The 26,548-nt window shown below is 48.6% G+C and overlaps 7 protein-coding genes across 7 annotated transcripts; 4 read left to right on the forward strand and 3 right to left on the reverse strand.

The window, feature by feature from the left end:
- Positions 1-1,542: 1,542 nt before the first annotated feature.
- Positions 1,543-6,780, forward strand: BP5553_04521 (Uncharacterized protein; the record flags this gene model as incomplete). Its single annotated transcript, XM_032013144.1, has 6 exons — positions 1,543-1,705; positions 2,032-2,073; positions 2,138-2,439; positions 2,506-2,651; positions 3,214-3,335; positions 3,413-6,780. The coding sequence occupies 6 exons, from the start codon at positions 1,543-1,545 to the stop codon at positions 6,778-6,780; spliced, it is 4,143 nt and encodes a 1,380-aa protein (XP_031869744.1).
- Positions 6,781-8,661: 1,881 nt separating this feature from the next.
- On the reverse strand, positions 8,662-9,417 carry BP5553_04522 (putative Peroxisomal membrane protein PMP27; the record flags this gene model as incomplete). The annotated part of the gene is made up of 1 exon (XM_032013145.1): positions 8,662-9,417. One exon carries the CDS (start codon positions 9,415-9,417, stop codon positions 8,662-8,664), a length of 756 nt encoding a protein of 251 aa, XP_031869745.1.
- Positions 9,418-9,793: 376 nt separating this feature from the next.
- On the forward strand, positions 9,794-11,191 carry BP5553_04523 (putative formamidopyrimidine-DNA glycosylase; the record flags this gene model as incomplete). The annotated part of the gene is made up of 5 exons (XM_032013146.1): positions 9,794-9,812; positions 9,882-10,056; positions 10,112-10,161; positions 10,209-10,560; positions 10,615-11,191. 5 exons carry the CDS (start codon positions 9,794-9,796, stop codon positions 11,189-11,191), a joined length of 1,173 nt encoding a protein of 390 aa, XP_031869746.1.
- A 3,974-nt stretch (positions 11,192-15,165) lies between these two features.
- BP5553_04524 (p-loop containing nucleoside triphosphate hydrolase) lies at positions 15,166-20,238 on the forward strand (the record flags this gene model as incomplete). Its single annotated transcript, XM_032013147.1, has 12 exons — positions 15,166-15,719; positions 15,822-15,967; positions 16,021-16,189; positions 16,261-16,420; positions 16,472-16,815; positions 16,868-17,111; positions 17,164-17,245; positions 17,302-17,492; positions 17,548-17,870; positions 17,931-18,595; positions 18,656-19,742; positions 19,812-20,238. The coding sequence occupies 12 exons, from the start codon at positions 15,166-15,168 to the stop codon at positions 20,236-20,238; spliced, it is 4,392 nt and encodes a 1,463-aa protein (XP_031869747.1).
- Positions 20,239-22,178: 1,940 nt separating this feature from the next.
- On the forward strand, positions 22,179-23,192 carry BP5553_04525 (GroES-like protein; the record flags this gene model as incomplete). Its single annotated transcript, XM_032013148.1, has 1 exon — positions 22,179-23,192. The coding sequence occupies one exon, from the start codon at positions 22,179-22,181 to the stop codon at positions 23,190-23,192; it is 1,014 nt and encodes a 337-aa protein (XP_031869748.1).
- A 136-nt stretch (positions 23,193-23,328) lies between these two features.
- On the reverse strand, positions 23,329-24,024 carry BP5553_04526 (uncharacterized protein; the record flags this gene model as incomplete). The annotated part of the gene is made up of 1 exon (XM_032013149.1): positions 23,329-24,024. The coding sequence occupies one exon, from the start codon at positions 24,022-24,024 to the stop codon at positions 23,329-23,331; it is 696 nt and encodes a 231-aa protein (XP_031869749.1).
- Positions 24,025-24,518: 494 nt separating this feature from the next.
- BP5553_04527 (uncharacterized protein) lies at positions 24,519-25,872 on the reverse strand (the record flags this gene model as incomplete). Its single annotated transcript, XM_032013150.1, has 3 exons — positions 24,519-24,689; positions 24,737-25,157; positions 25,211-25,872. The coding sequence occupies 3 exons, from the start codon at positions 25,870-25,872 to the stop codon at positions 24,519-24,521; spliced, it is 1,254 nt and encodes a 417-aa protein (XP_031869750.1).
- Positions 25,873-26,548: the final 676 nt, after the last annotated feature.

The raw sequence follows: 26,548 nt of genomic DNA on the forward strand, positions 1-26,548 counted from the left end.
GCGGTCGTGATGTCGAACCAAGTACAGAATAGGATCAAGGGTCTGGACGTTAAACCATATGTTGCTTCCGTATGTTTTCGAATACGCAATGATGGATTTGACATAGTCTCGATAAGGTTTTATCCACGTAGTGGTTTCCCTTGTCCTTGAACAAATGTTGAGATTAGTACTTCGTATAGCAGGAAATATAATCTGTTTGTTCTATATTTTTACTATAACGTGGTTTATTAGTACCTCGTCAATATCAGTACCTCGTGAATTTCTCCACTTTTTGGCTGGAATTATTCTAATTTGATAAATACCCACCTAATTTCAGGGAAAGCCCTTGCTAGTATAACAATATCTCTGTACAATCGAGGTGTCAATTTATTAAGCGAGCTTATCGATATATTAATTGACGAGGTACTGATAAACCACGTTAAAGCTTTATAGGCTTACTTACTTTCGGGCTGCTTTCGAGTTTCGAAAGAAGTATAATCCCGCGTGCTGACATGCCGCGATCCGTCGAGGACCGATTATATCTTGTATATGTCTCTCTCATACCAGCTTACTATGAGGGGCCGAACACAATTCCTCCAACTTGTAAACTGCATTAATTCTCAAAATCAGGTGTCACTTTAAATGAATCAGGTACCCCTTTTCCGGATAAACCCGGCAAGCAGGTTTTTATGCGAAACTCGCGACGGGTCCCGGATCGGACACTATATCGGCCGGCTCCCCAACGGCTCCACACGGGAATGTCCGTTAGAGTTACCGGAACTGAGCGGGTTCCCGACGTCACCCCCAGATAGACTTTCCCGCCTTCCTATGTGTGCCTTGGATTAGACAGTGGTAATAAATAAATAGAGCTGCTTTTAGTTACTAGTACTTGGGCAGTACAAGTAGCTCCGGGTTCTTGGGCGCATGGTGAGCCAGCGTTGTGTGGAGAGTTTTGTGAGTGGGTACGAGTATGGCCTTCATATCTGAGCGAAATTGAGATATTCGCCAGGCTTGACTTACTCTACCTCAATTTCGGTTAGACACGGGGGCCTAGTTCTAGGAATAGTCTGGCTTTGCGACCGGCCAGATATTTGAATAGTAATTATAGTGCTGTACGCCGACTGTCTCAATTGTATAGGAACGGAGCGCGATATCGGAGTTAGGCACGTTTCCACAGGTGTCCGGACAGGCGCCGGTTACAACACCCGTGCTCTCCCGATGAGGCTTCTCGAAGCGGATCAATCGTCTCCCTATTATAAGTAGGATCCCTTGCCGACGAATAGCGGGTTTGCAGAATGGACTCAGCATCGTCCTAAGCTTATTATGCAATAAAAATATGCTACCTCTGTAATATAGTAATTGTAGTACTCGAGTATTAGTCGTGGTATTGCTCGCCCTCGCGGTTTGGCGCCTAAGTAATCAGGGTGGCCGTCAATCCTCGTATCTTTCTCGAGCACAACTTGGGACGGCTTTCAACTTGGTCAAGATAACCCGATGTGCATCTCCACCCATCTCAGGAGGGTACTTGGACCTCCATTATTACGCCTTACCCGTCGGTCTACAATGAGCACCCAAGCCAAATTGGAGGAAGAGAACCTGCCAGACTACGATGCCGCCGACTATTTCCCAGTTGGCATTGGTCAAATTTTCAATTCTAGATACCAGGTTCTAGGAAAGCTTGGATTTGGTAACAACTCGACTGTGGCTGTCGCGAGATTTACGGCAAGTATGTTGTTCCAAGTAGGGAACCCACTAACCTCTCCAGACAAAACTCATACTCTGCTCTAAAGGTCTATTCACGCAGTATGGAACAGGACGAAAATCGTGAGATAAGAATTTACAAGAAATTTGAGCAGCTTGATAGTGACCACCCTGGTCGTAAATATGTTCGAACAATGCTGGACTCGTTTGAAATTCAAGGTCCTGGGGGATGCCACCAATGCCTTGTGCATCGGCCCCTGTGACAGAGTATGTTCAGCCTTCAGCATCGAAACCCACAACACAGGTTTACGGAGCCGTTACTTCGCGCCATGTTACTACATCTTTTTGTAGCTTTGGACTATGTTCATAGTTCTTGCCATTTGATTCACACAGGTGCGTCGCTTTTCAGCCAGGCCGTGCTACATGCCTCAACTATGGATGATTAACAGACGCTCAGATATCAAGGCAAGCAACATCTTGTCAGAGATTGAGGATGAATCTATACTCGCAGCCTTTGAGGCCTTTGAGGCCGAGTCTCCAAGCCCCAAGGTCATTAGACCTGACCGCACCATCTACACCTCCCGAAAGCTTGGTCTTCCAAAGACATTCGTGCCCCCAGTTCTATGCGACTTTGGAGTGGCGCGTTTTGGGGACGAAGTGAACAATGAGGATATACAGCCCGAGGTATACCGTTCAGCCGAGGTCATCTTGGAGATGAATTGGAACTATCCGGTAGATATCTGGAATGTTGGGGTGATGGTATATCCCCAAACTCGATCCACATGGGGACAGGCTACTGACCTATAAGATTGGGATCTGTTCCAGGACAAACACAGGTTCGATGGCCGCGACCCGACCGGCAAATACTCGAATCGATATCAGCTCGCGGAGATGATAGCATACATGGGACCGCCACCACTAAAAATTCCTGCAGCGCAGCGAAGAAAGCCGGAACTATTTCGACAGGCAAGGTTCGTACTTTGTCAGCCCAGGTACGACATGTAGCAGAGATGCACGTACAGCTGACATGTCTACACAGGACGCCTACTCGACCCCACTAATATTCCCGCCTCGTTGTCCCTCGGAAGCAGCGAGGAGAACCTCGAGGGCCGTAGAAAAGAGCTCTTCCTCCAATTCATGCGGACGATGCTGCAGTAGGCGCCAGAGGACAGGCAGAGCGTCGCAGAACTCCTGCATGGCCCCTGGCTGAATGACGAGGTCTTAAATTCGTCACCGAGCCACCAGCGGCAGCAGCTAGAGGGATAGCGATACGATCAAGTCTTCATAACATAGCCTCAGCATGTTCGCCGAGAGAAAAAGCTTTAAAACTGGCCAAGTATGAGGTGCATCTATAGTAACGTTGAAAACGGACACGGGCGATAACGGCACAGGTTCGTTTCAATATGCATACGCTAATGCGGGCGAGTGTTGTACCATTTGGAATAGGACGCTCCCACCAAACAAACTTATAAAAAAACACAACTCTACCAAACTTCTACTCACTCGATTGCCCCGTACTAATATCAACAGCAGCTTATCCGCAATGTCGGACTTCCAAGCTCCTACGTATGTAACCGCTGGCCTGCGTCAACGATCCTGCAAACGAGTTACGTGCAATGCCACTTCACGAGGTGCATCAGGCAACTGCTGTGACGGTGAGGGCTGTTCCTTGAATTTTGCCCGTTATATAGGGATGAAATATTCTCAATACTAACTTCAATTCCTAATATAGACAGTTGTCTGGTCGAAGTTGCACGCCGCGAGTGCAACAACGAATGCGGCCATGATCCAGTTGAACTCGAAAAGTCCTCGCAGCCCCGCGATTCGGTCGCCGACAGCGATGTTGCTCTCAAGGCCAAATCTGGCAACCAGCCCTGCGCACGTCACTATAAGAAGACTAGAGATCAGTATGGCGCAATGTTGAACAATCTCGGATGCATTTGCAAGGTGCTGTTATCGTTGAACATGGAGACATGCTGTGTTATTCCCTCTCATGCATCTATCCGGTCGAAACGGTCAACAACGTCTGCCAAGTCCACCGCTTCAAACACGCATCATTCACCCGAGTCGATGCCATCAGTGGAAACCAAGAAGGCTAGTGATTGCTCTGAAAAGAGTAGCTGCTGTGGCGATTCTTCCAAGACACTCGCGAAGACGGTTGCTGAAGTCGCTGTTTCCAAAATGGACGACTGTTCCAAGGAGGGCTGCTGTAGTAGTAAGAGCTCTGCTAAAGAAGCCTCCGAAGCCACTACATCTGCAGTCGATACCCGTCTCACGAGAAGCTGCTGCAGCGGTTCTGCCAAGGCGGTTTCTGCGGTTTCTACGGTCTCTTCACCCAAGATTAATAACTGCCCCAAGACGGGCTGTTGTACCAGTAATCTTTCGAAGGCGGCCTCCGAAGATATAGTTGCCGTGGTAGATGACTATTCCAAGACAAGTTGCTGCAGCAAAAGTGCTTTGAATCCCGTCTCTCCAGCCAACGTTTCGCAAGCGGACGACTGCTCCAAGAAAGCTTGTTGCATTAGCGAATTATCGGCCAGCTCATCATCTTCCAAGAGCAACACAGAGGCAAAACTAGCATTGGCCGCTTCGGACTGCATCAAAGATGTCGTTTTAGCACCGGCTACTGCCCAAGTCGCCGGAACCGATGATATTGACATGGAGAAGGGTCTGCTCCAAGTTGAGCATCTGGTCTTAAATGTTCAAGGTATGACTTGCACTGGTTGCGAGAAAAAGCTCTACAAATCTCTCAATTCACTTCCGACAATTTCAAACGTGAAAACCAGTCTTGTTCTAGCGCAAGCCGAGTTTGACCTGAGGAGATCCGACACTAGTGATAACGTTGATATTATCAAGATCATCGAGAGAATGACAGGGTTCACCTGCACCAAGATGATTCAATCTGGACAGGAGCTGGATATGATTGTGGGTGACCATGCACAGGGCTTCGCTGGCAAACAAGACTTGCCGCTTGGGATCACCGATCTAAGCGTGCTGAACAAGAATACCATCCGCGTCACCTACCATCCCAAGATCGTTGGTGCCAGAGAGTTGCTAGCCGATCCATTCTTTCGATCCGCAAAACTTGCTCCTCCTGCAGTTCGTCTCCAGATCGCTTCGGGCAGAGCTCATGTCCGCATGACGTTCTTCATGACGATTTTATCTGCTCTGTTGACTATACCAGTCCTCATCTTAGCCTGGGCTCCACTCCCACCACATAAAATACTTTATGGCGCTATTTCGCTGGCGCTTGCTACAACTGTTCAGATTGCCATTGCTGGGCCCTTCTATACCGGCGCTCTCAAGGCCCTCGTCTTCTCGCGCATGATAGAGATGGATTTGCTTATTGTCCTTAGTACTACCACTGCATACATCTATTCGGTTATTGCATACGCCTATCTAGCAGCAGGAAAGCCTTTATCGACCGGGGAATTCTTCGAAACTAGTACATTACTAGTTACCCTCATAATGGTTGGCCGCGCTGTGAGCGCTTTTGCCCGGCAAAGAGCTGTCGAGTCGATCTCCATTGAGTCGTTGCAGACGCCTACAGCACTTCTTATAGATCCCGAGACACACCAAGAGCAGGTAATCGATGCACGTCTGCTCCAATATCAGGACACCTTCAAAGTTTTGCCGGATACAGCTATTGTAACGGATGGCATGGTAATTGCCGGGGAAACAGAGGTTGACGAGTCCATGATCACTGGCGAGGCTACACTAGTTGTTAAAATGCCTGGATTATTTGTGGTTGCTGGTTCAATCAATCATTCTGGCACCCTCATCGTCCGACTCACACGTCTACCTGGCGAGAATACCATCAAGACCATTGGGAGCATGGTTGATGAGGCCAAATCATCTAAGCCGAGGATTCAGGAGATTGCCGACCGCGTTGCCGGCTACTTTGTGCCAGTTATCCTTGTTATCACTGTGCTGGTATTTGCGATTTGGGTGGCGATTGGACAAGCTGTACGACATCAGAGTGTGACAACTACCTGCATCGTTGCCATGACATACGCTATCTCTGCTCTTATTGTCTCCTGCCCCTGTGCCATTGGCCTGGCGGTGCCACTGGTGGTTGTCATCGCCGGAGGTGTCGCGGCAAAGCACGGCCTCATCTTTAAATCTGCAGAGACAATTGAGATTGCACGAAATGTGTCCCACGTCATTTTCGATAAAACGGGCACCCTTACGCAAGGAAAACTATCTGTTGAAGCTGAAGAATATCCGACGGGAAAAGTCGATTCGCTGGCTCCAATGCTTCTAGGATTAACGACAAATAACAATCATCCTGTGTCTACCGCTATCTCTGCTCATATGAAAGCTTTGGGATTCCAGCCTTCAAAGGTCGAGAATGTTGTGTCTGTGGCTGGCAATGGCATTGAAGCAATGTGGAACGGAAGTACTATTCGTGCTGGTAATCCACACTGGTTAGGCTTTGAAGACTCACCAGTTGTCCACAAAATCCTTTCACTTGGACTCACCATGTTCTGTATCTCTATGGATGGAGAACTTGTCGCGGCATTTGGACTCAAGGATCTTCTTCGTCCTGATGCCATCGAAACCATCAACCAGCTCCAAAAGCGATCGGTCGAAGTCTCAATCGTCAGTGGCGATAACAAAGGGGCTGTCCAGTCCATTGCCAGACTGCTCGGTATTCCAAGAAGCCACGTTCGCTATAGATGTAGCCCAGGCGATAAGCAAGTCTATGTTAAAGAAATGCTCGTTCCCGAGAAAAGCGTTGTCATGTTTTGTGGGGATGGCACTAATGACGCAGTGGCTCTTGCTCAGGCAAGCATTGGTATGCACATGAATGAAGGCACGGATATTGCTCAAAGTGCCGCAGATGCTGTTCTCATGCGCCCTTCTCTAAGTGGTATCCTTACCTTAATGGACCTTTCGAGAGCTTTCTATCGACGAGTCGTCTTTAATTTTACATGGGCCTTTGTCTACAACCTATTTGCGATCTTGCTAGCTGCTGGCGCGTTTCCTTACACTCGAATTCCGCCGCGATATGCGGGGTTGGGGGAAATTGTCAGTGTTCTGCCGGTCATTGCTATTGCAATGCAGTTGAAATGGGCAAGGTTTCAGGGGCGGGAGTAGGGGTACTAGGGTATGATGTGGTGTCTACTTGGTGTGACGGTTCAGGCCTACTTCGCATCATATAATTTGCTTAGGTGTGACCTGTCCCTTGAAAAGAGGTTGTACAGTCCTCTAGCTAGAGGCTGCACTTGAGTCCCCGTCCTTTCTCTTCTTCCCGCCTTAGTTTGGGACAGTACACTAACTGCTAGAAATACGGGTGCTAGTATAGACTCCTAGGAAGTTAGTTCTTAGCAGCTTCATGCTTTCTGCCGGGTTTCTAACTTTCTCCTACTTTCCAGGAGTTTTACATCTAAGCCCCTTTTATCTTAAAAGGAAATTAAAAATAGCATTGACTTCGTAGTAAAAGATATGTCCGTAGTATATACTAGAGCGGTTTCTTTATCAGAGTCTTCTTCCCTCTTAGATTTAGAGGGCCAGATATTAGTTTTAGTTGCAATACAAGTACTTTGTTACGAATCGTGACTCCCTACTATTAGGCTCTTATATTTATAACCTATTAAGAGCTATATAAAAAATATATAGGAGAATTTAGTAGGCCGTGTGGTTACAATAATTACTACTAACAAATACTTACGCAATTATGCCGAGGCCATTCTACAAACACCCGATTCGAGCGCAAGGTATTCAGCTGCACCTTTACCGCCAACAGCATAAAGCAGTCTGCCTGTTTAAACGGTCTTGAACCCTGCCGTCTGTTGAATTTCCACTCATGTGCTAGCTAGCTCGCGAGCGCTGTTAACCTTCGATCATCGGCAACTTTCAATCCTTCGTCTTCTCTACTCCTTTTCATCCTTACACCCATCTATAAACTAGAAAGATCCCAACGTTTCCTCGCATTACATGGCAACTTTCGGGAAACTTTCTCGCCATCTATTGAAAATGTAGCAGTGGGCACGTGCTGATATGTTGTAATATGGCTATCGTTGACCTCGAACTCGGGGCCGAAAGGCAAATCATGCCCGCATAACCGTGGCCTGGGGTAATAGCTTGTAATGTTCTGCATCTCCCAAGCTACTAAGGGAGTAGCCGGGGCTAGTCAAGCCACGGATATTATGGGACCTGGAATATCTCATGTGATAGCACGTGTTAGGCCATGGAACGACCGTTGTGTGGATCATAATTTAAGATGACTTGGTCGATCTTGTTCCAAGGATATCGACATGGGAATAGCGCTTTATTAAAGCAATCTTAACTTGGCAACGGTATCTCAAGAGAATAAATATCGTCCCGCAAAATCAAGCTTTATGGTTGCCAGTTCTAAGCGCGGGAGTAACGCTTCGCACTTAAGTGGCACTTAAAACGGTATTGTATATATTATCGTTCCGGCTGTATTAAATAAATTGGACATTGTGGACGTGAGGGTATCGTTAGAACATCGAATAGGGAGTCCATTGACATAGAATGATGCGTGTAACGTTTTGGGTAGGGGAAGTGTTTGAGGTGTATTTAAAGAGTTTTGAGCTATCCATCCAGCCACGAAGCTTGTTAGCACCTAGGTAGGTAATACGTGGACCCTGACTTCAAGATCTTTAGGCCCGTTAATTTCTCATCCCAGGTTGCCCGCCACCCAAGTCTTAGATTTGAAAAAAAAAGAGGTGCTACATTTATAACACTTCTTTTCAATTATTCATAGAAGACATAGCTATATACCACAAGACAGTTGGGATGACCAAGGTGATAAGGCCTCTTTCAAATCACTGCCAGAGGGCTTAGCGGGGTATCACAAGACTGAGGGGACTTCTTTTGAATATGCCATTCTGAGTGGGGAATCAGGTTACAGGGGAATTGTAATTCGCGACCACAACACTGGATATCCAAAACTTCAAACTTCCAAACTTACATACAACCTATCGACATTTAACCGTCCATTTCCTGAGGCGCTTAAGCTGTCTTCTTCCACTGGCTATACACTCCAATCAAACTGCTAACTGTCCCTGCCAATCCGACGAATCCGTCATCAAAGTTTGTCAGTCCAATTGCCGATGTAGGAGCTGCAAGATCACAAATGTCGGAGACGAGCTGGAGGTTAAGTGCGGCACGCTCCCTACTACGTGTCAGTAAACAAACACCAAGTTCATCTGAGGATACTCCATACTTCTCAATCCTCTTGCTCGCAACAACGCCCTCGCCATCCTTCTTATCAATGGTCGCCTGCTGTTGTCTCAGATTATACAGCGAATACACTCCGCTCGCTGCACTGAAGATCAACCCAACCATCCAGCACCTATAAGCCTCCTTCTGAAGCCTCTTCGCACCCTCGAACTTCCGAATGCCGGAAGCATCCAAGTACGTCACCGCATCAAAGGATAGATATCCAGCATATCCCAATTGCCTCCCCACGGCGCAGTACTTCACAACAGGGCTCAAGGTCTTGGAATCGGCGGCAACAGCGGCGGCCTTGAGGTGCTCGATGTTCTTGCCAACACGCATCAGTTTCCTCGCGAGGCCGAATTGCTTCTTGATCGCATTGAAAGGGGCGATTTCCCCGGGACTGGCATTTGTGCGGAAGAGGTACCACGCGTAGAAGCGGGAGAAGTATTGGAGGGTTCGCAGGAGCTTGTCGCGACCGGCGGTGGTTGCGACGAATCTGAGGTAGTGAGCGACGGAGGGGTGGTAGACTAGGGAGTCGGCGACCATTTTGATTGTGATTTTGCCAGAAGGCTGGTGACGGATGGAGATTTAAAGAGCGATTATCTGCTCGGCGAGAAGTATAAGATGGGATTTGAAAGAAAAGCTTTTGTTTGTTTGAGGTATCACCGGGAAGTTATCTCGAGGAATGGGACGGGGGGGACGGGGCCGAGGTTGGCTGCCGCATGAATGTGAATGCCGAGCGGGGCCGCTGAGTCAGCACCTGCAATGTGGGTCCATTCAGTCACGTTACTACGCGTCAAGTTCATCCGCGCTTACGGGGTGTTTGTCGCGACCTCCCTCACGGCAACGAGAACAACTGAGTTACGTGAGAACCTCTCCAACCCAACATTGCTCAACTTTCTGTCTAGAATAAATTTTGAAAATGCCTGAAATCGCAGAAGGTAAAGCTCCCTCAACACTTCTCCTTACGAAACAAAATGGCCCTTGGCGTTAACATCTTGCCAAAACAGTTGCGCGTATCGTCCATTTCCTCCGAAAGACCCTCGTGGGAAAGACCCTCTCCGTCGTCAAAGCTCAAGATGACCCGATCGTCTTTGGGAAAGTCGGCACAAGTGCTGCTGAATTCCAGAAAGCCCTCACAGGCAAGAAGGTAGTGGATGCGAACCAGCAAGGGAAATACTTCTGGTAAGTCTGGCCTAGCGTAACTTTCTGTACAGATAGTATCGACTAATGCTGGCAGGCTTATAATGTCTTCGCCTCCTCATCCAGTCTTTCATTTTGGAATGACAGGTTAGTGTGGCATCCGCCTGTCTTATAGTGGATGCTAAAGCTCTTAGGGTGGTTCCATATCCGCGGGGAAAAGACAGTGCATTATCGCCAAAAGGAAGCAGACGGCGAACAAGAATGGCCTCCAAAGTACTGGAAGTTCTCCATGGAGACCGCTGGAGACCCTAAAGTGGAAGCTGCATTCACAGATTCTCGAAGGCTAGGTCGCGTACGATTAGTCGACTGCCCTGGGAAGGATATCAGAAAGACTACGCCCCTGAAGGAGAATGGTCCTGATCCAGTTATCGATAAGGATATTTTCACGGAAGAATGGCTGGAGAAGAAGCTGAAGAGCAAACGGGTCCCGATCAAAGCTCTGCTTTTGGATCAGGCAAATATTAGTGGTATTGGCAATTGGGTTGGGTAAGTGCCTCTTTTTCCTTCTGATTTTTGCAAATACTCAAGGTCGTTATATAGGGATGAAATTCTGTATAATGCGAAAATACACCCAGAGCAATACAGCAACACTTTCAGCTCGGCACAGATCAAGCAACTCCATAAATCCATCCGCTACGTTTGCCAAACCTCGGTGGATTTGTTAGGGGACTCTGAGAAGTTCCCTGACGATTGGCTCTTTAACCATCGATGGGGCAAGGGGAAGAAAAACGCTGTTACTACGATGCCGAACGGTGCCAAGATTACGCATCTTACGGTTGGAGGGCGAACAAGTTGTGTGGTGCCCAGCGTGCAGAAAAAGACTGGCGATGTTGCTGGAGATCTGAAAAATGAAGATGAGGAAGAGACTGGCGTCAAAGCGGGGACGAAGAAAGGGGGCAAAGCAAAGGTGGCCCCTTCAAAGAAGCGAAAAGCTGACCCCGAAGATGATGAAGACGATGTTGTTTTCAAGGACGAGGATTCTGCAGAAGAGCTCCAAAATGGAAACAAAAGCGGCGCGAAGAAGGCTAAGTCGACTCCAAAATCTAAAACTAGCCAGCCAAAGGGTGATGCGGCGGTACCGGAGGGAAGGCGACGCTCTGGACGAAGTGCTAAATGAAGCAGTTAAAGGGAGGATATGTGCAAAATTCAATAAGCGATGTCATGAGGGATGTTCGAATTCAAGGTGTTATGGCGTAGGTATGAACTGGATTCTAAGCAGTGCTTATGCAAAAGAATTACATAATATTGCAGATAAACTGAACAGAAACATACACAATTTGCCAAAAGCTATTTGCAGGATCCGAGATCTATGTGTCCTAGTACGAGTGGTGGCAAGTCTGGGTTGCATTCCAAGTGGAGAAGCAGTTGTGGGAATAATACCTACCCACGTTTGACGCCGACTTCTCTCCGAAAATATGTAATGAAAGACAGACCACGCGTCCTGCGCTAAAGGGCGGTTGATAAACCTACGCAGTACCATCGGAGACATAACGAGCGACGGATCTCCCACCTTCCGCCGAATGAAAGGCGTCAAACATATCGTCGGAGGCATGAGATGTCCGAACTGCCGAATTGCATCTTAAGTCAACATCCGCGTTTAACGGTTATGTCATAGAACCACTTTTGTACCTTATTACCTATGTAGTACATGCTGGCACTCAAGTAATGATGGGCCTCACATCTACGAGCAGCTTAATGGTCTTGATCAAGATTACCAAGCCGCTGATGGCCTAAATTGGTGTCGAAGCCCTGGTCAAGCAACTCAAGTTGCGACTCTGATTCCACGTCGAACTTCAGCAGCCTCCCAACATGTCCAAAGGGCTCGCTTTGGCAACCCAGGGCACAGAACGTCACAAACTCCATCTTTACGCTCCCTCTACTTATTTTTATTATGCTTATAGGCGTATTAGGACCTCTTTCCTTTCGCCGTTTACTAGGAATGTGAACTATGGTCCATCAACATGGAGCAGAGGTTGAAGGGGAGAACCTGTAAAATTTGGAGAAGCGGCGCGAGAGCGGTATTCCCAGATGGGATACATTTCTGGTTGGTGAGGCAAAGGCGTCTGTCAACGGAGAAATAGCTGTCATGAAAGAGTGCTCCGTCACTCGAGGACTTGTTTGTCATTTTCAGAAACAACTAACACACTGTGTACTCTGTACAACCTCGAGCAGTTCTCTGTTTGGGGTGTAATGCGTATCTACAAGGGCATCGGGCACCTCGGCGGCTCAAATCTGATCTAGATGGTTCTGCCATTGGTAAGATCCATTCTTTCTGTCGAGGAGTGGTAGGATGGTGATGCCTGGCTGCTCCGACACAGGATATGCGCTTAATAGATAGTAGCCAGTAGTAGTTTATGCCAGCAAAGTAGAAGCGACTACGTGGAGGACAGCCACCACCATCACCTTGACTTAGACAAAGAGCGCGCCTCGTATGCACGATGAGGATACTCTTCAGCTGGATAGTAGCTTGGAACCACAAGGCTAGGTATAGTTTCAAGGCCAGCTCCCTGGTGCATCTTGTCCCGAAATTTCCGTGAATAGACCGCCGTCCGAATCTTTCTTCTCGTTCAATCTGCCGCCACTCGATCAGGCTTGATTTGGTAGTTGAGGGCAAGACATGCCGTCGAAGTACATGGGCCTGGTCCCCCGCCGTCCTCGGGCAGCGTGTCATCGTCGTTCATAAAGTCTAAAACCCGAAGCAGTCCCTGAGACTTTGTACATTCCGGAGCGGGAGGCTCTCCCTTATGCATTCGGGATCCTCTTCTATCCACCTACGCTGTGCTACTCTACTCGTACTGGATCCGACTCGGCAATCCCATCCCCGCCGGCAATCTTCAACTTTCCCCTGAGTGAATAATAATAACTAACTTAGGGCATATAATAATGAATGGCGTTACCAAGCTTGGACCTTTTGTTTGAAAAGATAGTATGAGAACTACAACAGAGTACCTTCGTAGACTCCTCCGTATTCGTAGTCTCAGCCTCAGCCGGCCCACCCCGGTCTCCTAGATTCCTGAGTCCCTGACCGGAATAGTGGGGGCGGGTGAGGAATTATGAGTAATAATGAATGCTTTGTATAAGGCCGCTGAGTCAGGCCGCCCCTTGGCCCGTGGCAGCCTGGCCGGAACGCAAACAGAAGGTTTCCCTAGCGCTGCGGAGTACGCGAGCACTGTACTGTACCTATTTCCTATTATTATTCTAGGCTCCATCATCAAATCATGGACCCGATCTGTTTGATTGCCATGTGGACCCCGTTGGTTTCAATCGCACTGCAGTAGTGTTGGGGCAATCTTCAAGCGAGATAAACAATACACGTACGGAGTATGCACTGTATGTACTTCGTACTGTAACAATAATAGGGGCGAATACCCCCAGACAGAGCTCCCCCACAGCAGCTTGGCATCACTACCGGAGCACGAGCGAGAGCGAGAGCGACTGGTTATGTCCGACCGTCCGACCGTCCGACATCCAACTCAGTCTCTCAAAAGGGTCGCCTTTTGAGCAACATCAATCACACTGGAGTCTGCACGATGACACCGTCTGACGTACGTATTCTTACTGTACGCAGTTCATTGCCGACATTGGCACCCGGCAGTTGCAGCCCGCTGACGCCCTTGATACCCTGCCCTATATGCCAATGGATGGTCCAGCACAGCACAGTACAAGATTTCAGCTCGATGGAGAACAAGATTGTCGTCGCGGGATTCTGGACTTATGAAAAGTCCGCAGAAAGGGGGGGATGGGGGGAATGGGGGGAAAGGGGCTGACTGTGCCTTAGGTAGGCAATAAGTGGAAGGGCGGTTTTGGCGTCTTCGTATATCGTCTTCGCACTTTGTTCGCATTGTACGTCGGATAGAACTCTTGGCAGCCTCGCACTCGTACTCGAATTCGAATTCGGGGGGCAAAAACAGGGGAAGAACCTTCATCTTTATTTTCACGGGTCATTTTCGCGGGGCGGCGATTGGCGGTGATTGGCAGAAATCGAGTCAGGATGAACGAGTTATGCAGAGAACGTCGGGCTCGTGCGATCCCGGGCTTGGCCGATGATTATATAAACAGGGATCCCGGGTATCCGAGTACGTACTCGAGTACGAAGTCCACAGGAAATAAGAGCAAAAGTACTGGGGACGGTACGGGATACACAAAGTCTGTAAGCTACTTGCATAGCGGCAGGTGGTATGTACGGCACCGTACGGAGAATGTACTATTTAGTGGTTTATGTTTATGTATGTTTATTATTATTATTATTATTATTATTATTATGATGATGATGATGATGATGGTGGTGATGGTGATACTACTACTGTACCTGTACCTGTACGGAAGAAGAAGAGTACGAACGGGTACGAAGTACGCAACTGCCAAGAACGGGTCCCCAACTTTTCCCCCTTGCTCCCCTGCTCCCCTGCCCCCCTGCCCCATCGCTTAGCCCGATTGTTTACATCGACGGCCCAGATCTCTCCCGGTGAGAGAGATTATTAGCAGTCCTTGACATGTCCAGGTGCTGTACGATACCAGGTACGTTAGCCTATTATTTTGTAACAAGACTTATTATTATTTATACGTGTTGTGTAAAAGCTACTACTGTAGATACTAGTATCCTAGCCCTCCCAACCTGGTACTCGTAATGTGCTGTACTGTACTGTACCTCGTTTATCACCACCAACATCTAGCACATCCTTTAGCCAGCCCTAGCCACGTTTAGCCACGTTTTAGCTCTCAATATCAAAATAGAGGGGCCTCGCATTCACCAACATCGGCCAATCGCGTCACCGGCCAAGCACCGATCGTATTCGGGTGCTTGGGAACTGATACTCTGTTCCTCCGTCCACGGCGGGGCGTGGGCGTCGCGGGCGGGTTTGGCGTTGCGCTGCGTTGTGGAACTATAACATTTCTTGTCAGGATCCGTACCTTATTATTAGCCTTCGTCCTCACCTCAATAGCTGCCCTCTCACCTGCTCGTTCACCTTCTTCTAATTTGCGCGCACTTGTCGCCTTTGATGTCGTGAAGACCTATTCTACCGCTCCTTCGTCCCTATATATTTTCTAATTCTATTCGGAGCCATCTTTGCTTCGTGCAGAAGTTAAGACATGGCGTCCGCCACGCCGTGGGGGGGTTTGGCACAGGCGCAAGGCGCGGCCGGAGCTGTCGACAACTACCCGAAACACCAGGACGAGAAGTATTCCGATCGCGAGAATACGCCGGTGAATTCGGTCGAGCGTTCTTCTGAGGATGTGGGGGAGAAGGTACACGACCTTGCGCGGACTCTTACACAGCGTTCCGTAAGACACCCGTCTGGAGACCACATCAATCCTTTCGATGGAACCGATAATCCTTTACTGGACCCTCTTTCGGGGAAGTTCAGCCAGAAGGCGTGGGCTAAGAACCTGATCGGCATCGAATCGCGCGATCCAGAAAGATACCCAAAGCGAGTCGCCGGTGTTGCTTATAAGAACCTTGGCGCACATGGATTTGGGGAGGCCACCGATTATCAGAAGACCTTTGGCAATTACCCTCTGGAGGCCGCCAGTTTGTTCAAAAGGGCGATTGGTCGGAGACAGCAAACAAAAATTCAGATTCTAAAAGATTTCGATGGCTTGGTGCGAAGCGGAGAAATGCTGGTGGTGCTGGGGAGACCTGGAAGGTAATGTCCCCCTCTCTTATACACATCTAGATGTGTATAAGAGACAGGTCCAACCCTGCTCAAAACCATCTCGGGAGAGACCAATGGATTTAATGTGGATAGAGAGACAGAGATTAACTACCAGGGCATTTCGATGGAGACGATGCACAAGGACTTCCGAGGCGAATGCATCTATCAAGCTGAAGTCGACGTACACTTTCCTCAGTTGACAGTTGGACAAACGTTGGAGTTCGCAGCACGAGCGCGGGGTAAGCCTTCTATACCAACACCATGGTAAAACTTATGCTGAATGTTACCTTAGCACCCAGGAACCGAATTCCTGGTGTCACCCGGGAGCAATACGCGAAGCACATGAGAGATGTTATAATGGCCGTGTTTGGGCTTACCCATACCCTTAATACGAAGGTTGGCAACGACTTCGTCCGGGGTGTTAGTGGTGGTGAGCGAAAGCGTGTCAGTATTGCAGAAGCGTAAGTTAGAGCACCCACGCCAACTATTTCCAATGGCTATAGTAATGTGCTAATGTGTGTCCTATATTTAGTGCTCTCGGTGGTAGCCCTCTCCAGTGCTGGGATAACAGCACCCGTGGTTTGGACAGCGCCACTGCGTTGGAGTTTGTAAAAACACTACGGCTTTCAACGGAAATGGGAGGCTCCGCAGCTGTGGTTGCCATCTACCAAGCCTCGCAATCCATCTACGACGTACGTATATCCACCCCAAATCCACCCCTGCCCAGTCACTAACTGGTGTAGGTTTTTGACAAGGTTGCACTTCTGTACGAGGGACGACAAATATACTTCGGCAACATCCATAGAGCAAAGGACTTTTTCATCAACCTCGGTTTTGAATGCCCAAACCGACAAACCACGGCCGATTTCCTCACCTCCATCACCAGTCCAGCCGAGCGTATCGTGAGGGAAGGTTTCGAAGGCAGGACGCCGTTTACCCCTGATGAGTTCGCAGCCGTTTGGCAAAAGAGTCCGGATAGGCAAGAACTCTTGAGAGAAATCGACGAGTTCGAAGAGCAATATCCTATTGGGGGCGAGCATCTTGAGAAATTCAAGGAGTCCCGTAGAGCCACTCAAGCCAAAGCACAGTCAGTCCGGCCCTCAAATCAAGCACAAGGCACTACTAACATGTACCATTAGGCGTGTAAAATCCCCCTACACCCTCTCCGTATCTATGCAGGTCAAGCTATGTACCGATCGTGCGTTCCAAAGGTTACGTGGTGACGCCACGCTCTTCTTCACCAGTCTCTTCGGTCAAGCTGCGTTATCCTTGATCATCAGTTCCGTGTTCTACAATCTCCAAAATACCACCGCAACTGTTTACAGTCGAGGTGCCCTGCTGTTCTTTTCCATTCTTATGGCGGCTTTTCAAAGTTCGCTAGAGGTTGGTCCATTGCTCCCTTGGATATGGAGATGGATGCTAACCGTGCTGGCAGATTCTAACCCAGTATGCTCAACGGCCAATTGTGGAAAAGCAAGCAAAATATGCCTTCTACCACCCGTTTTCCGAAGCCATCGGTAAGTATCTACACCCCTACCTTTTCGCGAAACTCCCTATATTAACGTTATTACAGCCTCCATGATATGCGATATGCCTAGCAAAATCGGAACCACCATTATTTTTGACCTTGTGGTATACTTCATGACCAATCTTCGGAGAACACCAGAGCACTTCTTTATATTCTTCCTGTTTACCTTTGTGTGTACGGTCACCATGTCGATGTTCTTCCGCTCCATTGCTGCTCTATCTAGGACCCTATCTCAGGTAAGCCGCCTACATAGAAATTATGCTCAATCTTCGTCTAACATCGCGTTTCTAGGCCATGGCTCCAGCTGCCGTCTTCATTCTCGCTTTGGTCATCTACACCGGCTTTGCTATTCCTGTCACGGATATGAGACCTTGGTTCAGATGGATAAATTACCTGGACCCTGTGTCATACGCATTTGAGGCCCTCATGATCAATGAGTTCAGTAATCGCAAGATACCCTGTGCTTTGTTTGTACCAACTGGACCGCCGTACATGAACCTATCGCCAAACGAGCGTGTCTGCGCAACAACTGGAGCTGCACCTGGTGCAGATTATGTCGATGGAGATGTTTATCTTAGGGTCAATTATCAATATGAACGAGCCCATCTGTGGAGGTTAGTGAAGCATCACCCCGACTCGTTACGATTTCCTTTCATGCTAAAATATTTTTTTAGAAACCTCGGGTGCATGTTTGCTCTTATGGCCTTTGGCTGCGCTGTTTACCTACTGGCCGTCGAGTTTATCTCTGCCAAGAAATCCAAGGGCGAAGTATTGCTTTTCAGACGAGGAAAGATCCCAGATCTCCCGAAACAAGACATGGAATCAAACCTTGACGACCGGCCCAATGCCGAAATGGTTCTTTCGAGGACTCAAACCGTCCCCGACGCCCCAGCACATATCCAAAAGCAAACCGCGATCTTCCACTGGGACGGGGTCAATTACGATATCAAGATCAAGAAAGAACCTCGAAGACTTCTAGATGACGTTGATGGATGGGTGAAGCCAGGAACTTTAACAGCTCTCATGGGTGTGTCAGGTGCCGGCAAGACAACATTACTCGATGTCCTCGCTTCGCGCACGACTATGGGAGTGGTCTCCGGTGAAATGCTCGTTGACGGCCGCTTAAGAGACACTGGATTTCAGAGAAAAACTGGTTATGTACAGCAACAGGATCTTCACTTGGCAACATCAACCGTCAGGGAAGCGTTGGCCTTCAGTGCAGTTCTACGACAACCGAAAACTACGCCACATGCTGAAAAGATTGCCTATGTTGACGAAGTTATCAAGGTGCTGGAGATGGAAGCTTATGCTGATGCGGTAGTCGGTGTTCCGGGTGAAGGTATGTCGGTTGATTAAACATGCCGCGCCATCTGTTCATAATGTAACTAACAATATCTAGGTCTCAACGTTGAGCAGAGGAAGCGACTTACAATCGGCGTTGAACTTGCAGCCAAGCCAGCGCTCCTTCTCTTCCTTGACGAACCGACATCTGGTCTAGACAGTCAAACCGCATGGTCTATCTGCGCCCTCCTCCGTAAACTTGCCGACAACGGACAGGCTATTCTCTGCACAATCCATCAACCTTCCGCTATCCTTTTCCAGGAATTTGACCGCCTACTCTTCCTTGCCAAAGGTGGGAAAACCGTGTATTTCGGTGGCATCGGAGAGAACTCGAAGATCTTGACAGATTATTTCGAGCGGAATGGATCCAGGACCTTTGGAGCCGATGAGAATCCAGCTGAAGTCATGCTTGAGGTCATCGGTGCCGCACCCGGCTCGGAAACAACTGTCGACTGGCCACAAGTCTGGAATAACTCTCCGGAACGTGCACAGGTTAAGACTACTCTCGCCGAACTAAAAGCAACCTTATCCCAAAAGGAAGTCATCCAAGATGATACTGCTCTTGAGCCTTACGCCGCTACTATGCCTGTTCAGCTATGGGCCGTTCTTCAGCGTGTCTTCGAGCAGTACTGGCGCACTCCTTCATATCTGTACTCCAAGACATTGCTTTGTGTGGCTGTGGGTCTCTTTATTGGCTTTTCATTCTGGCGCTCTCCAACCTCCCTCCAAGGAATGCAGAACCAGCTTTTCTCAATCTTCATGCTTCTAACAGTCTTCGGTAATCTGGTCCAACAAATCATGCCCCACTTCGTCATCCAACGCGCACTGTACGAAGCGCGCGAACGGCCTTCGAAAACATACTCTTGGCAGGTCTTCATCGTCTCCAATATTTTGGTGGAGATCCCATGGAATGCGTTGATGGGTGCATTGATATTCTTCTGCTGGTATTATCCCATTGGTCTTTATCGAAATGCGGAGCCTTCGGATACCGTCCATGAGCGCGGGATATTGATGTTCCTTTTCATCCTCATGTTCTTGCTCTTTACATCAACGTTCACCAATCTCGTCATCGCCGGTATCGAATCTGCAGAAGGAGGCGGTAATCTCGCCCAGCTCCTCTTCTCACTGACCTTGATTTTCAACGGGTAAGCACATCTGAATCTCCTCTCCTCGCTCAGGCATAAACAATTTTTCTAACGTGCATTTGAATCTAGTGTCCTAGCGTCTCCCTCGCAATTCCCCCGCTTCTGGATCTTCATGTATCGCGTCAGTCCGTTCACATACCTGGTCTCAGGAGTGATGTCCACTGGTATAGCCAAAACCGCCGTCGTCTGTGCGGAACGAGAATACCTAAACTTTGACCCGCCCTTCGGCCAGACATGTAAAGAATTCCTCGACCCCTATATGAGCTACGCAGGCGGCTACGTCACCAACGGGAACGCCACCTCAGCCTGCAGGTTCTGCACCATGAGCGACACGGATGCGTTCTTGGCGCAAGTAAATGTATTTTACAGCGATCGATGGAGGAATTTCGGATTGATGTGGGTGTATGTTATTTTTAATATTTGCGGTGCTATCTTCTTGTATTGGCTTGCAAGAGTGCCGAAAGTTAAGAAGGAGAAGAAAGAGAAGAAGGAATAGTTGCACGCCCTCACGGGGATTAGGACATTCATTTTAGTGTGTTTTCCTTTTTGTTTTAGTTATGGGTGGAAACGGGAATTTTGCATAACGCATTTTTCTTTGTATCTGGTGGGATTGGGATAGATAATCGCATAAAACAAGTACATAGACACGCCATAGAACCTTTTTTTTACCTTATTAGGATTGTTAATAGAGAGATAGAGAGTCGCAGATTCCATTCAATTCCATTTCGGCGATGCTGTTGCTTAGGTGCTTACGGTAGAGTGAGTTCCCCTAACCCCTTCGTTGGCGATTTTTCATATGATTCGACACTTTTTAGGATGGTATTGCTATGCATAGTAATTACTGGCGTAAGTACTTCATACATAGGTAAGCTAAGCAATTGGATTTCTCCTAGTGGGGCGGATTCATCCTGGCTACTTATACAAATACTCTTTCGATAATTCAGCGGGTTCTCCCGCTATCATGTTCCAGGTCCTCTGATTCTAGTTCCATGGCGCTCCCATCGATTGTGGTTCTTATCGATGTCCTGCATCAACTCCAACCGGGATGTCGAACGAAGTGTACATGTACCTACGCTAGATACTGTGGGTAAGAAGTCAACCTACCCTTCAGTCCTCTTCAGCGTCCTCATCCTCCACTAGTTAACATCCCCAGACAATGCTTCCACCGCGTCGCCCTCCCAAATGACGCCCAACCACCAGGACCGCAGAAACCCCAACCTCAGGGGCCCACCAAGATACACCCATTTGGCCCCCCACCTTTCTTCCCACCTCAGGCTCAGCGAATACTTGAAAAGAGGAGGTGTCGCCACACTTGTCACTACCGTTACAATGGATTCCGACCTTGAGGGCGCGCTGGATCGGATACAAAATATTCCGCCGAAGGTTATTACGGTTGGCAGTGAGCATATGAGGGAAGTAGTTGATATTGTGCGAAGCGAAGTGTCGGAGGGAAATAGGAGAAGTAAGAGGGTACATAAGGAAGTCGCCGCGAGCACTAGGGGTTCTTGAATATGCTGTACCTGCGAGCTAATAATCTGTGATGAACTAGTTAACATGGGGAATGCTAAGTGATAGGAGATGGAGTAGCGGGCCTAAGTGAGTCATATTATTATTATTATTATTGGTTTATTTGTTGTCATAAATACTTAGCCAACAATGGCGGCAAGACATGCATTCATTTTCGTATGGTTGGACAAACCACTGCCTAAGATACCTAGGTACCTTACCTAGCGTGGTAGTAGAGTCCATGTATGTACTTCGTATTGCACGCTTAGTAAAGCATGAACAATAAATCAACAATCACTCCTCGTGCCTTCAGACTCATTCTTCCGCTGCAAATGACATGAGTTCTATGATCATAATAGGGTTTTGTTACACTGACATCACTCATTCCTCATTCCTCCCGATATCCGTGTTTCCCCGTCTTACTCTCAGGGCTTCTGATAACTAAGCCGCGGGGTTACGATGCGCTGCATATGTCGCATGCTGAATAATCCTCGTCGGCGAGATCACTGGTGAATACGAAGTGGATGCGATGCCGATTAACCTTCTTGCCAAGTAAATAATAATGTAAGCTAGAGTCTGGACTCTACAGCTCTGCTAGACGTTATAACGGACTCGGTGAGTGACTCGAAAGATGACCTTGGCATGCATGCGCGGATTGCTGCTGTGGCAATTCAACTCTAATCGGGCCCCTTTGTTCTAAGGTTGCTATTGCAATACGGGTAGAACGGAAGCGTGTGTTCACTACAAATTCCGCGGAATGAGGTCAAGCTACTGGAGGTTGGGTGGTACATAAGAGCTCATGGTGGACGATAAATCCGCCCTTTCTTTTCACATCGTCACCATCAATAACCACTCGGTCAAGCTACAATCAAACCAACTCAAAATACATCTAATCGGCCAGTCACACCAAAAATAACAATCCTCTTAAAAATGGCACTCCCCGCAACAATGAAAGCCATAAACCTCAACAAACCCGCTGGCCCAGCTGGCACCGTAACCTTCACTAACGGCTCAACCAAGGATCTAACCTTCAATCCCTCCCAGCCAATGCCCTCACCCTCGCCCACACAAGCTTTAATCCGCGTGCACGCCGTCGCCGTCACGCCCTATGAACTCACCTGGGGATTTCCCCCTCAATCGGAACCGCGGGTTCCCTGCCATGATATTGCCGGAACAATCGTCTCAGCCCCGGCGAATTCGGGGTTTGCACCGGGGGATAGAGTATTTGGGCTCCTTGACTATATGGGCCAGGGCGGCATGGCCGAGTATACGGTTGGGGAGCCCGAATACCTTGTTAAGATTCCGGAGGGCTTGGATTTTGTGGAGGCGGCAAGTGTGTCGAGATCGGCTTTGACGGTCTGGCAGGCTATGAGAGTCCAGGGCGGTGGGCTTTTGAAGGAGGGCATGAAGGTACTTGTCACAGGTGCTACCGGTGCCGTCGGACGCTACGCTATCCAGATGATTAAACACTTCGTTGGGAAGGAGGGCAAAGTGATTGCCCTTGGAGGGAAGGGCAGTGAGGGCTTGAAGGCGTTGGGTGCGGATGTTGTGGTGAACTATCGAGAGACCAAGGAGTGGGACGAGGCTGTGAAAAAGGAGGGGCCTGTTGATTTGATTTTCGACTGTGTGGGCAAGAAGACGTTGGAGAAGGCTCTGGCGCTGGTGAAGGATGGGGGCGCGATCGTGACGATTGGATCCCCGCCACCAGATGTTGTTCATGTAGAAGGCTGGAACGAGTTGAAGGAGCGGAACGTGAACGGTATATTCTTTATTGTGGGCCCTCAGGGTGAGCAACTTGCCCAGATCGCAGCCCTGATTTCGAAGGGTGTTGTGAAGCCTTCCGTCGCCCTTGTGGTGGATTTGAGCGAGAAGAGTGTGCGAGATGGCTGGGATACAGCTTTGAACGGAGGATTTGGAGGCACACTTGTGGTGAAGGTTTTGTAAAATGCTGCTGCATAACGACTAGGATATAATTACTGATATATGATGGTAAATGTTGTACGAATAATGAAATAAAATCCCCCCTACTAATTTCCATCGGATGGTCTCTTGAACATGATATGTTGGGGAAATATAATTCTCATCCCATGCCTTCCTCAAAACGCACATTGTTTTCATCCTGTCTAGACCGTCGGTCTCGTCGCTTATCGGTCTTCTTGCTTTTCCTACACTTTTTCCAGACATCCCTATGTTCGACTTGTACTTCCCATCCAGGCCATGGCATGTTGGCGAGGGCCTCTGCCATAGCTACACTCCTATGTCTTCCTATCAAACAGTTGATCCCAACTCGTAGCCCAGGCTCGGAGGGGCGAAATGACGATGTTGATTCGGGCAACTCGTGACTCAAGGCGTACCCATCTCCACCCTTATCAGTATCAGGGGTTGTTTCTTTATCATCTGTTCTTGGAGTAGCTTCTCCCATAAAGGCTCGTTGGCAAAGTGTGTCCTTGTCTACACCAGCAGATTTTGAGTAAGGCTTCAAGACGTTCTTCTTATAACCATCCAAAGTAACCTTGGCCGCCAACTGAATCTCTAACCTGATCGCATCGCGACAAGAGATAAACCCAGGATCAGCATTAGCCCAATCTTGAAGGCATTTTGACATGCCATTGTGCGTGTCGCAAATATGCCTCGGCGGAGTCTTCAAGGAGCGAATATCAAACTGCAACTGAGGCGGAGGATTGAGAGGCGGTTTTTCGCCATGAGAGGTTATCAAAAGCAGAGGGAGCTGTGAGTTCGGGGCGGTTTTCGCGAGACCTGAAAGAACGGCTCCCATTTTCGAAGAAGACTTTGGGAGCGGTAAGTTCTTTTAGCACCCTTTGAGGAGATGCTATCAAACAGGGCTGAAAGGTAGGGGCACCTTGTGCTTTGAATGTAGGCATCTTAACATTTATGCGGCATTCCGTACTTGGCTCTATCTAACTGGCTCGCTAGCCTTCCCGATATATTTAGGGGGAGCGGGACACTTGGAACACTTGGTACTTTTGCTCTCAAACAAATGCTGAAATAATTTGCATGGTCAGGCATAGGACAGGAGCAAATATTCCTATTGGTAAATAGGGCTCCTTTAAGCACATGCTTACCAACTTAGCACCAAGCCATTCTAGTTTAGGGGCGCCTCAACTTGCACGCGCCCCAGGTAGAATCAGTATCCATGATTTCAACAGTGTAATCAGTGAATCACACGGTTTTCAGAATTAGAATCCCGACTCTTAAATACGATAGTCCTTATATCCCACAACATATTCAGTCTTTGTTGGAAAACGAATGCTAACCATCGATATCGATGCCGTCATCATCACTACCGGCTTCCTCTGCTCTGCTGCGATGGGTCCCGTCGTACTCGTCTACATCCTCATCACCAGCAGCTTCAAGTCTTTTAGCGCGCTCGACTTGTCGTTTGACTAATTGATCGGCATAGAAATCACTCGGCTCCAGCATCTATCATTCATTAGAATCGGATCCTTTCTATAGGGAGTTGAACATACAGCTTCACAGCCACTCTGCGGACATTTAACTTTCTTCGGTCCCGCCATTCGTCCTCTCGCACGTTGACTGGAAGGCCCGAACGCCGCACCCTCGGAAGCGTGATATCTCAAAAACTCAGCCTCCTCAAACGTATGGTTACAGACGTTCGAGGTGACCGGGTCCTTGAAGTATTGTAGGGTGAAGATGTCCTTGAGTGAGGTGGTGGCTCGTTGGATGACAACGTCGTCATCATCATCGTCTTCGTTATTTATGTTATCTGTGGTGTTGTTTCGGCGGCGCCTGCGAGAGCCGGGAGTCGCACTGGCATTGTTGTCTTCTGGGAACCATGTGCTTGCGTGAGGGACGGGTTGTGCGTCGGGGCCGGGATGTTGTGCATCGTGGACAGTACGTTTGAAGTTTCTGTAATCGTTCACGTCGTACCTTGTATCTCATCAGTATGCCACGCATAACTAATGGCCATAAATGTAACATACCTTAATTTCATACTCTTCGACCTATAATTCGCCTCGTACGCGTCTCTCGCCTGTTTCAGGAGCTCAACGGGACTGAGTACATCAGCTTCCGCAGCGGGCGTATTGGCATCTTCCTCCTCATCAGCACCATCCCCAAGCCCTCGTCTTCGTGGAGCAGGAGCCCTCTCAATCCTCTCCCCAACCTCCCTCATAAGTGTGCCTTGCATGGCAAGTTCATCACCATAATCTATCAGCTCTCTCAGCGCCTTTTCCGCCATGGTCGTCACATCATCAACCCTCTTATCCAAGCTTTGCACGTATTGCGCGGCTTCGATCTCGTCCTCCGTTTTCTTTTCATCCTCTAAGCCCGCTTGTTTCCTCTTCTCCTCCTGCTTGCGCGCTTGTTCTTTCCGGGCGGCAAGTCGGTCGTTGCTTGATACCGCCGCATCGGTTACAAGATTAATGGAGATTTGCAGATGTTTTTTGTATTTGGAGTAATCGTGATTCAAGGCGACCTCCTCTAGCGCACGCTTTGCTGAGGGTGTGAGGGCACAACTTGGTGGCTGGTAGGGGGGGAGGACCATGGATTGACGAGTACCGGCTTCAGAGTGGCGTTGACGGGAGCGAGCAGGCGACGATTCTTGATTGAGCCGAGATCGAGCGACTAATTTTCTCGAGGCCATTATTGAGTCTTGATGGTTCTTGATTTGGGGCGTGGAAAAGTTGTAAGTTCGAAGATTGCCAGTCGTGTTTGGCAGACGCGTTTCTTTGTGGAGGGGCGCGTCGGTGGCCTAAGCGCCAACCGTAATTGCATTGGCAGCGTGTTATTAGAGAGGCAGTTCGGAGGTACTGTACGGAGTAAGAGAGGCCTATGAAGCACGGGCGACCACGCTTCACAGTACTACGCACCCGCCAAACATATAGGTACCTAGGTACTCTGTCTATACCTCGGGAACAAGTCAATTAGACGCTAGAGTACTAAAAGTGTGGTACTCGAGTATGGTCTACCTACCGCTCTCCGTGAATGTGTCCAAGGTGTAAGAAACTAATGGGATCGTTACGCATACTAATTGGGATCTTGAGCTACAGCTAGCTAAGGTATATGGCCGTCTGACAACAAGCTCATCCCACCAACCTTGGCTATAAGGCACTAGAGTATCTTATATTTGTCGCGACGGGAATCACCTGTGATGACCTGAGAAAGCCTTGGGGGTTGGAATCCGGGTCCGCCTCTATCTCAATTGGTAGGGCAGGATTGCGGATTGAAGATGAACCGCCTGACAACGGCCTGAGGAGGTGCAAAGGCACGCTTTACCATTTTGAATTGCGCTGACAGTAGCTAAATAACATTCATCTGGC

This window comes from Venustampulla echinocandica (assembly GCF_003357145.1).
Source record: "Venustampulla echinocandica strain BP 5553 chromosome Unknown scaffold_2, whole genome shotgun sequence".
Taxonomy (NCBI): Eukaryota; Fungi; Ascomycota; class Leotiomycetes; order Helotiales; family Pleuroascaceae; genus Venustampulla; species Venustampulla echinocandica.